This window comes from Saccostrea cucullata, unplaced genomic scaffold (genome assembly GCF_032062105.1).
Source record: "Saccostrea cucullata isolate Sc308-1 unplaced genomic scaffold, CSIRO_AGI_Scuc_v1 ctg217, whole genome shotgun sequence".
Lineage (NCBI taxonomy): Eukaryota > Metazoa > Mollusca > Bivalvia > Ostreida > Ostreidae > Saccostrea > Saccostrea cuccullata.
This window is the reverse complement of record NW_026936638.1, coordinates 593,909-605,564: the sequence shown is the minus strand read 5'-3', so window position 1 is coordinate 605,564 and position 11,656 is coordinate 593,909. Positions and strand designations below refer to the sequence as shown.

At 33.7% G+C, this 11,656-nt stretch overlaps 1 protein-coding gene across 1 annotated transcript; it reads left to right on the top strand.

Annotated features, from left to right (window-relative positions):
* The first annotated feature begins 2,656 nt into the window (after positions 1–2,656).
* On the top strand, positions 2,657–10,779 carry LOC134246038 (atypical kinase COQ8B, mitochondrial-like). The gene is made up of 14 exons (XM_062728300.1): positions 2,657–2,787; positions 3,053–3,264; positions 3,682–4,131; positions 4,553–4,619; positions 4,802–4,876; positions 5,397–5,448; positions 5,618–5,637; positions 6,356–6,498; positions 8,300–8,381; positions 8,764–8,857; positions 9,226–9,367; positions 9,579–9,686; positions 9,877–10,029; positions 10,332–10,779. Exons 2-14 carry the CDS (start codon positions 3,073–3,075, stop codon positions 10,626–10,628), a joined length of 1,875 nt encoding a protein of 624 aa, XP_062584284.1. The 5' UTR covers positions 2,657–2,787; positions 3,053–3,072; the 3' UTR covers positions 10,629–10,779.
* The last annotated feature ends 877 nt before the right edge of the window (positions 10,780–11,656 follow it).

The following is an 11,656-nucleotide window of genomic DNA, read 5'->3' as shown; positions in this document are numbered from 1 at the left end:
GTTGATAAATATTTGCATACAGTATTTACCAATTTACCATTATGAAAAAAAATAAGATTGCTTGAAGGTAAACAAATATCCACTCATATTTTTTTTATTATTTAGATCTATCTTAAACTTTGACCGTCTTTCATTGTTAGAAGTTATAATTTCCATCACAGCTGCTTTTATGATTCAACGAATCTTTATTTTCTTTGAAAGAAAAAAAGTTGAGTAATATTTTCAATTAGTTAATTCAGAAATAGCTTTATATTTTTGGAATACGTGATCATTTGTTTACATACATGTACCATCTACATCCTTAATCATACAGATGTATTTTCCACTTTGTCTAAAAACAATGATACAACCCGCACATATTTCTCCTAAACGTTTTATACAGATATTTAAGACAGCTTCAAGCTAAAAATTAATTTAAACTGTCTAAACTACATGTTACTTACTAAAATTAATATTAATGCCACTCAAAACAAACAATGCATGCAAGCTAGACTTGATCAATTTCTTTAAATATTTTTTTCTTAATTAGGGAGGGGGTCTTTGGAATATTTAGTCTTCGATTTTCATGCTACATTACTGTTACACAAATTCCGACATAACTTTTTAATGATAATGATTATGTAACATTTTCCAGTTTATGCGTGTTTTATCTCTAAGAATCGGTCCTTAGTAAGTGACTGTAGGTAAAGTTCCTGCGTCAGAAATAATGTGGAACCTGTGTTTTAAATTAGGAACTCTTGATCATTTTGAATAGATTTAATATAATAGTGACAACGCTAGACTTTGTTTGAAACCTATAACATTATAAGACCTCTTTGTAATGGCATGGGACTAAGGCTCCATAGTTCCATCTGTCGTGAAGTTGTGGTGATGCGTTCTGTGTTACATTAAGCCCCAGAGTTAGCAAACCTGTTTGGGCATTTAGCTCCATAATTAGGGCACATGTTATTAATGTGTTATATATATCAGGACATGGGGCCCCATAATTAGGGCATTAGGATCCGTAGTTAGGGCACCTGTGAGGGCCTCTAATCTCCATAGTTAGGGCACATGTGAGGGCCTCTAATCTCCATAGTTGGGCATCAGGGCCTTATAACTTCTAAGCTCCATAGTAGAAGGGCACCTGCGAGGGCCTCTAAGCTCCAGAGTTAGGGCACCTGCGAGGGCCTCTAAGCTCCATAGTAAGGGCACCTGCGAGGGCCTCTAAGCTCCATAGTTAGGGCACCTGCGAGGGCCTCTAAGCTCCATAGTTAGGGCACCTAAGGGTCTAAAAAATATCTGTGAGGGCCTCTAGTTAAGTTAGGGCACCTGCGAGGGCCTGTAAAAGATGGTAAAATATTTGTAGGGCCTTATATAAGGGCACCTGATATAATTCCAGAGTTAGGGCACCTGCAGGGCCTTATAGTTAGGGCATGAGGGCCTAATTTTCCATAGTTAGGGCACCTTCAGGGCCTCTGATTTTTGGACTTCATTACTAGAACACTGTTAGAACAATTATAAAAGTTCATAAGTTGCGATTAGGGCATTAATAATTATGCTTCATAGTAAGGACACTTGTAAGCTATAAGGGCGTTAGGCTTCGTAGTTAGGGCACCTGCTAGAGCATCAATCTATAGTAAGGGCACCTTTTAGGGCATTAAACTCCATAACTATGGCATCTGTTAGGGCAAAAGGCCCAACAGTTAGGACACAGGTGAGGACATACTTCATAGTAAGGGCACCAATTAAGGCATAAACCCCCATAGTCAGGGCACCTGTAAGGGTATAAGGCTCCATAGTAAGGGAATTTGTCACAAAATAAGGATTCCATAATTAGAACGTCATAGGCTTAAAACGGGGGGGCCCCCCTCCACCTTTTTTCCAAAGATAGACTTAGTATAGACATTGAACATTGAGAGAGAAATTCCCTCCTCACTTTCCACAGACACGTTGCAGTATAGGTTTGGGAAAGTGGTGCTTTTTGGAAAAAATTTGGTACTGAAGTTCGAACCTATATGTTAAGACATCTATTAGGGCATTATGCATGCACCATAGTTAGGGGCACCTGTTAACTATTATTTGCGTCATCTTTATTCGCGATTCGTCAAATTGAAACCAATCTGCGACAATTATTTTTCACGAACAAGGAAACATTTTCTACAAAAAAGCAAAATAAATGGTTAGCAGTAATTAATATGCGCGATTTAAAGGAGGTCACGAAACTTATGAATATTTCTCGCACGCAAATAAAAGTTGGTTTACAGTAGTTAGGGAAGGGCATGTCGCAAGTTCCAAGTTCCAAAGACATATGCCGCAACATTGTTAGGTGTCAAGACACCTTATACACTCAGAACATCTTTTAAGCATCATAATTAGGTTACTTATTAGGCTCCAAGATTAGGGCACCAATCAGGCTCAGTGGTTAGGACCTTTCTTAACAAAAAATTCACTTATTTCATTAACTTCTACAAATAACAAATTGAATGATTTATTAATTTTACTTTTGAGAACAAAACCAAAACAGTTTAATGGGAAAAATTAAAAAGACATTCCAAAAATGTTACACAAACTAATTCACAGACTGAGAGTTCAATAGTGATCAACTGAAAATCAGTATATCCGTGTGCATAATATAGATCGGGATCGGGCAACATGTGTTCCTGTTTCAATACCGGAAGCATGTGGTGCTTACGAAACTAATTTCTAAAACCAAAACACGAGAAAGCGAACGTGCGGTTGCGGTACAACACTGGATTTCCTTGTATAACTCTTTAATGCAATGGAGAGTTGAGTAGTCCACGATCTAAGGTATGTCATTCCAAATGAAATGTGCAAATTATACCATCTTTGACAGAAAAAAAATATGACGACCTCTTGTCCTTGATGTAACTTTTCATCTTCTGTTCACCATCAGCTGTTTTATGTGTGCATTACGCAATTCATTTAAAACTTTATTCTTTGGTATTTGTTGTAAATTTTAATTTACATTTTTTTTAAAATTCGTTGAATTTATTCAGACATTTAATTTGAGGTTAAAAAATCAATCAGAACATATTCTATAATTTTATTTTAGATCTGCAGAATATTAAAGAAATGGCCAAGAGATCTGATTTGGCAGGGTTTCTGAGAGGTCTGGAATACATCACAAGAGCTGTGATAGAGACTCAGGGACCAGAGATAAAGCAAGTATGGAAGAACAGCAGTCTGAAAACAGCAGCGGAAAATGTGTTGGCTAGATCCCAGACCATTGTACAGGATGTAACTTCAAACCAAAGCAACATCCCGGTATAGTTAATCACTGAAAAACACAATTTATTTTTGTAGGCTATTAATACTTAATTCCTACATACACTAAAATGTATCTATGGCAGTCAAAAAAAAATTGGAGAGATTTTTTTAATGTAAATATAAGTATATATGAATTATAAGAAAAACTGTTGTGTTTCATGTTTTCCAAAAGGACACAATGTGTCACCATGCATACAAATGTGTGAAAGTTAGTCAATGTATCTGGTCTCACTAGCTCAACGATTAGTTCTGGCATAGTATGCCAAAGATCCTTGGTTCAAGTCCCAGTTGAGACATGATTTTTCACCAGTCTACCTATGACATATATATAAATGGTATATATGTATGTATACTTGTAGATTTGTATATTTACGAGATTCTACATTTCAAACTAGATGAATATGTAATTTTCAGAAAGTAATAAAGGACAAGACAGTGATGATGGCAAGTCAAGCATCTACAGTGGTTAGAACCCTAAGGACAAATGCCCCATCAATGTCTGCTCCATTTATGGACAAGAATGCATCTGACTTGGACCTGTCAAGTGACTTCAGCAAGGCATTGGGCGTGAATGAGGAAGCTTTAAAGGAAGTGGATTACGTGGATGGTGAAGAAAATCTTGCCAAGCCGACAAGCTCCAAGGTGGGCAAAAAACCACCATCAAAGACTATACTGAAGGACATTTTGGAAAATACAAAAACTGTAAAAACAACAGAATCCAGTATTAATACTGAGGCTGTCTTAAAACCTGAGCCAGTGATTGAGTCAGAGGACATTTTTGAGCAAGTCAAGGAAGATCTAGTGAAGAAAACAGTAAAGACACCAAAACGACCACCACTTTCTTCATTCAAGTCTGCACCAAAGGTAGGGATATTTCTCAAAAGTAAACATAGTCATTACCTGTCTATGTCAAACCATAGCTGAGGGAGATTTCATGAATTCCGAAAGAAAAACTAGTTGATTAAATGATAATATTGAACTATTTAACAGAAGCAAATCATGATACATATATCATTAAAAAGATTGAGAAATATGCATGTTTTTTGATGACTTTATTTTTGCTGACATAAATTACACCAATGTGATAAAATTATTTTGGTTCAGTTAAATAACAGACCATAAAAATGTAGATAAATATACATGTAATACATTTCACAAAAGTAAAGGTACATGTAGCTGTAGCCCTTTGTTTTGTATTTGCTGATAATGAATAACATTATTTAAAATTTTTTAAATCACAATATACATGTATCAATTGAAATAAAATATAATCATATGGTTGTAGTTAAGTGACACTGCTAAAGAGAGAAAAGTGCCATCATCAAGAATTGGAAGAGTGGCCAATTTCGGAGGTAAGGAGAGCTTTATCATAATTCTGTATTTTTCTTGTTTATATGTAGTCTTTTATATTTCTGTCTCTTTATCAAGCTTACTTTCTTATTTTTAATGATACGTAATAAAACTATCATTGATTTTAAGATGAAGTCTTTTAATACATACCTACATTGTAATTCTCTTACTCTGTTTGCTATAGGTTTATTTGTGGGCCTGGGAGTTGGTGCTTTGTCAGAGGTTACAAAGAGAGGACTGGGACTGAAGAAACAATCAGGTACATTACAGATCATAATTTTACACTGAGTAAGAAAAAGGGAAAAAATCTTTTTTTCTGATAAGAACCACTGCACCAGAAAGGATGAGACTCTCAGTTTTAACATTGATTCTTATATTGTTTAAATATTAACTGATATACAATTGTTGGGATGCAATAAGCAGATGACTGATATATAGAATATTTATTAAAATTGTTTCTTTAATTTCTTCTTTCTGAAGATTACAGGCTATTTGTGATTTATGTTTGATAACTTCATGGCCGTTTAGGTCAGGTTGTTTCTATAGTAGGGATAAAACTTTTACATCAAAATCTAGTAAAGAATGAATAGAGTTGTCTTTGGTGAGGATGTTTTGGTTCATGGGCTCCATGTGTTTTATATATAGGTTACTTTTATCTATAGGTTTTACAAAAATGATTTCAATTTTTAAAACAAAAATGAAAATAGCTGACCCTATACACATTGTAAAAAGGATATGTTTTTAATTAAGGGTAAATGAATTATAAACTTCATTTATAGCAAATAACAATGCAAGTTTGATTGGAGAAAACCCATTTCTATCAAGATTACTGTCTTATTTTTAATGCTGCATAATAAAATCAATCCTTTTTCTCTTATTGTATTTTATATACCGTAGGCATATCTGTGATTTTGAAAGCAGATCTTACATTTCTTTGATCTTAAGCCAAAAAATTTTAATACATACCTACATTGTAATTCTCTTACTCTGTTTGCTATAGGTTTATTTGTGGGCCTGGGAGTTGGTGCTTTGTCTGAGGTTACAAAGAGAGGACTGGGACTAAAGAAACAATCAGGTACATTACAGATCAACATTTTACACTGAGGAAAAAGTAGCAATACAACGTATTTCTCTTTCTTCTTAACCACTGCACCAGAAAAGATGAGATTTTCACATACGGTAGATCACTAAATTTTCCTGACACCTTATTTTTGCAAGATAGATATTAATTCTTATGAGTGAGATAAAACTTTAACGAATTGTGGTTACTGCTCTATATAATTTAACAACAGACCTCTCTGGTATTTTTGAAGCACAGCTGCAGTTTAACAAAAGTAAAGTTCTTGAATAAATTTGATTTAATCATGTGTAATATTAAAATAATGATAGATGCAATAGATTTATTTCTCTGGTGCAATTTCAGACAATTCATGTAAAAAGTTAATACAGTGTAAAATTCAAAAGATCTTTTCTTACAGAATGTTACAGGTTGTGTTATGTGCGATTTATGATTGATAAGGTCATGGCCCTTTGGGTCAGGCTGGTGCTATGGCAGATGAAAAATCTTGTAAGTCAATTAATGCTCTGCATTAGGAATGCAGTTCATCCTCCATATTTTTTCTATTGACACATAAATGATTTAAATTTTTTATAAAAATAATAATAGCTTACAGTGATCCTGTATTTATAAATCAATTATGTGTTCATTTACAGCAAACAACACTGCAAGTTTGATTAGAGAAAGTTTTGCGGGGTGAGTTTGGAGATGACTGGCAGGATAAATTTGAACACATTGATGACATCCCCTTTGCTGCTGCTTCCATTGGACAGGTTCATAAAGGGAAGCTCAAAGATGGTACAGAGGTGGCCATGAAAATCCAGGTAAAACTTGGGATTACATGTTTACAACAGTTGTCTATTATAAGTATTTAAAGTATATGTACAGTAATGGTCACATGGCTTTGGTCATTGAACTTAGATAAATACCATCTTTTAAGGACTGCATTTTTATTACTAGTATGCAAGAATACTGTAATAGGGGATTAATTTCACAGGTTGTAATTTTCACGTTTTTTAATTACCCTTACAGACAGTGACACGATCCCTTTGTGTTTTTATTTTATTACAGAAAGTTGATAAAAAATAAAAGTTACATTCCTTGACCATATCCCTTGAGCTACATGTAAATGACATCAACAGGTTAGGTTAATATAAATTTGTTGGATTTAATTTATAATTGACGATTAATTAAAACAAGTGCAGTTATAAATCGTCTTTGACTATAAACGACTAATGACTTTCCTATATACGATGAGTGCATGTATATTTTTGAAGATTTCTCAATCTTATTTAAACATTAAACGCCGTTTTACGAAAAACCAGTGCACGGTACATAAATGTGTTAATGTAGGCCAACGAAATAATTATCGCCTGTGGCAGTGTTTATATAGTAATTATCTCCAGTAAGTTCGATAGTTATTTTTTGTTTGGCTTTATTTTTTTTTAAAGTCGATAAAAATTTTAAATAAATGATAATGAATGTACATGTAACAAATACACGTTGATAACATGCGATTGTTGATATGGTTGTGTTTGATTACATGCCAAACACCATGGGCAAAGGCTTTAAAAAAACTGTGTTTTGCATCAAACTACAAATACCGTAGCGTTGGCTATAAAAATCTTTTTAACAAGTGTACTAAAATTATTAAATCCGCTGATTAGAATTAAAGTAAAGCGTGATAATTAAAATAATTGAAACGCGACAAAGAGTTACATTATACAATTACGCAGCAGATTATTTTTTTAAACAAAAACACTGTGAACAACTTATGATTTTATTTCGTGTTTATCTGATAAATAAATTGAATTTAAAAATTGTTATATTAAATTTCATCAAATTTGCTCATTATAAAATATTTACGGAGATAACCTCCTAAAATTTTTTATTTCTACAAGAGTTTACAATGTTTTACAGTCTTCAATTTACTTACACTTTTATGAACACCGTGAATATAGCGAATATTAAAATTGACTGATTTGACATCCCTAATAAATACCATCTTTTAAGGACTACATTTTTATTATCAAGAATTTTAGTAGCTTATACACACAGTTTTCTTCACTGACCATGACTTTGAAAATGACCTTTAAAATTTGATCATAACAACCTCGATAAAAAATTAAAGGTCATTTTTCAAAGTCCTGGTCAGTGGAGAAAACTGTGTGTGAATTATAGTTTCACTTTTTAGTTCATAAACTTTGGTACTGGGATAATTCTGTAAAAGTCTGTCACTTTACTACTGTGAACCGATAATGTGATAAGTGAAGGTTGCATAAATGATCATAAGGAAAGATAACTCTTTGTAGTTTGATCGATGTGTACCGGGTATACAGGTTTAAAGAGCTGCATATTACCAAGATGAACATTAAAAGCAAATAGATCTCTGGAAATCATATTATATCTCTATCTTTATGTAGACATATTATTTTTATGTGTTTTGCTCAAGTTACAATACAACAGTGTATTTTTATCTCATTTCTAATGTAGACCTTTCATAGGTTTTGATTCATGAATTTAGTGATGGCATATGTAAAGTTTGATTGACTTCTTTCATTGATATGTTTAGAATAAGTATAAAAATTTGCATACATGTACTTTTACATATTTATTTTAATACAGTACCCAGGTGTGGCAACCAGTATAGAAAGTGACATTAACAATTTAATGACTGTCTTGAAGATCTGGGATTTGTTTCCAAAAGGTACTAGTAAATTAAACACTAATTCAGAAAACAAGTCTACATCATATATCGGCAAATATTCAGTACACACATTTTAAACTGGAGTTTAAGTGGGTCAATGTCCGTGTACCTCTCCATTCCTTAAAAGCACTGGGCCTTGTCCTTATAGGGCTTCAGCTTTATTATGTAAAGGAATAGAGGGTACTCATACCTTAACCCATGCACTGTCCTAAATATTCTCTCGCCAAATGATTTTTTGAATAAATGTTCATTGCATTTAGAAATTTATTCTGTTTTATATTTTTGTTCCCAAATTTTTACATGTAACAAAAAAGATGTATTGAAATCTCTCTGAAGAGAAGTTTTGTGATATTTAATTGTATGTAATGTGCTTTATTACCAGGTGTGTACATTGATGACCTGATGAGAGTCACAAAGAGAGAATTAAACTGGGAGGTTGATTATGAAAGAGAGGCCAAATGTAGTATAAAATTCAAGTAAGTTTTATCAGGAATTTTCCATGTACACTGACATTCTAGGTTGTTTTTGCATAACTGAAACAAGGGTTTATACTTTTATTAAGATAATATCATATTGGCAAATATAATGAAATTCTTGGAATTCTTTTATGCTTGCATTATTCACAGTGCATCCAGGGAACCTGAGTCACTCCAAGTTAATTTTAAGGCTTAGGAATTTTGTTTTTGTTGTAGCAGATACATCAGTTTCTGGGGTCAATCATAGTTTGCTTAAATATTTAACAGCTTAAAGCTTTACAAAGATCAAAAGGGGCAGAGGAGAAATATTAAAGAATTTAAAAAAAGGAAATGACATAATTGAAGCAATTGTTTAAATATCTTTATAGAGAGTTACTAAAGGACCACCCGTTATTAGAGGTTCCTGCTGTGGTACCTGAGCTGAGCTCTAGGCAGGTGTTAACCACAGAGTTTGTGGAGGGGATACCTCTGGATCAGTGTACTGAACTAGACCAAGAAACTAGAGACCAGGTTAGACCATACACATAGTTAAGTTAATGTAGTTACTTTCAGGGCTACTTTGAGAGTGCATGTTTCATTAATTTGATTCTTTAGCTGTGGTAGTATGCAAAATATTTGTCATACATGTATAAGCATAGAAATGCTATGAAATTAAAATTTGTTCATGTATTCATTTTTTTCTACAGATAAACTTGTATAGTAATGTTTTGATGTTTTCCAGATATGCACAGAAATTTTAGACCTCTGTTTGACAGAATTATTTGATTGGAAATTTATGCAGACTGATCCAAACTGGGCCAACTTCTTCTACAACCCAGACACTGGAAAGGTCAGTCTAATTTAAAAAAAAAAATATTTTAAAGAAAGATATGTATATGCTCTTACCATCTGTAAAGATGAGCACTGTCTTTCTCACTTCGTCCAATAGAACAATTAATTGAAATGCAAGTGAAAACAGATTTAAGAAATTTTTCCAAGAAGATTATAAAGTTTATATGACTTTTTCCCCCCATATTTAGCTGATCCTGTTAGACTTTGGAGCCAGTCGGAGTTTCTCTGCTCGGTTTGTGGATGATTATATACGGATTATCAAGTCGGCATCAGAAGGGGACAGAGAGGGCGTCAAACACTGGTCCGTAGAGTGTGGCTTCCTCACCGGATATGAAACAAAGGTGGGACATTTGTTCTTATCTTACTGCAGCAAAAGAAATGAATGGGTTTTTTTATTTCAAAAATCTCCCTTTATTTTGGTTGATTTTAAAATTTCATTCAAACATTTTTTACTTTTATTTAAATTTCTGCATTTACAAAAATGTGCAACTTAATTTAATTTAAACTGTAGTGGTGCTAAGAAAAGGAGTAAACCATTTTATGATTATACTGTATCTTTTACAATTCTGGGTTATCTACAGAAGTTCACAAAAACTTGATAAACAGCTGTTTATGTTTTACTTAATCCTGTTTTTCTTTTCAGACTATGGAGACTGCTCACATAGATGCTGTCATGATTCTAGGAGAAGCCATGGCGAAGGATGAAAAGTTTGATTTCGGGACCCAAAGTGCAACCATGCGTATCTTTAATCTTGTTCCAGTGATGGCTAAACATAGACTTACGCCTCCACCCCATGAGACATACTCTCTTCATCGGAAAATGTCGGGGTCTTTCTTAATATGTACTAAACTCAACGGCAAAGTCAACTGTAAACGATTGTTTGACAACATTTTTGCCCGATATGAATTTGGAAAGGAATGTGAATTCTGGCAGGACTAAATTTTTTGGGATATATTATTTTTCAAAGCATGAATGGATATTTATTGATTGACTGCTATTAAATATATCATGTAGCCAATGCACAGCTTGCAGTATGTTTAGTGTTTAAAATAATTGTTGGTATTGGTAGACATTACTGATGCATAATAAATAAAAATATTTCATACTCAAAAAGGATTTTTTTATGCGCCCGGATGGATATACTCCTACAAGTAAGAGCCTCGGTTAACGTCCCTACGCTCCTTATATACCTCGGACTCTTACATCCGAAGGCCATTTTCTAACGAGCTCGTTCCGCCTGATATTTTGGGCGGAACGTATTATGTGTGAAATAAACTGTTAACAAGTAATTTTCAGCCTGAAAATTACTTGTTAACAGTTACGTGTTTGCATGGGGTATGAAAGTCACAAGCAATAATAAAATTCATTTTATTCAGTGTGCATTATTAGTCAGCCCCCGGGCTGACTAGTTACGTTAGGATGAAACTGCAAGTGCGCTTGCGTCAATCGGAATTCTGGGAAAAAGATTTGCACATTTTTTTCCAACCAGAGGGCGTGCTTCTACACGCACACACGACCTCGATCTATTTATAGACTGCATTGTTCTTCGTCGTTCTCGACGAAAATTTATGACATAGACTATTCAGCTTCTAGATGGGATATTTGTCAGTTTTTAAACGATACTATGAAAATATTTCTTTTCTTCTAATAGATGATAAGTACATTTATTCCCTTAATCGCCATTGCAAGCCGAAGATTTAAATTGTGTATTCCTCTGGATGCCTGATGCAAGACTCCCTCGATCAGTATTCAATACCTTGTATAAGATTTGTACGGGTCGGAATTCACACAACAATCCACTTGCCACAAAGGTCCCAAAATAGTGAAAAAAAAGATCAATTTCTCTTCACTCTAATGATGGAAGTTATGAAAACATCAGCTAGAAGACCACTGTAAGACAGAAAATTCTTATAATTTACATGATGATAGACGTGTAAGTGCCGCTTGTGCACGTGAACCGCGCCCAC

Bases quoted from the DNA above. Each gene is read 5' to 3' on its own strand.
- LOC134246038 (XM_062728300.1), top strand. From the start codon at position 3,073: ATGGCCAAGAGATCTGATTTGGCAGGGTTTCTGAGAGGTCTGGAATAC. The intron at 5,449-5,617 runs GTCTTATTTTTA...TGTTTGCTATAG, and splicing joins CCATTTCTATCAAGATTACT to GTTTATTTGTGGGCCTGGGA. The intron at 5,638-6,355 runs GTTGGTGCTTTG...AAGTTTGATTAG, and splicing joins GTTTATTTGTGGGCCTGGGA to AGAAAGTTTTGCGGGGTGAG.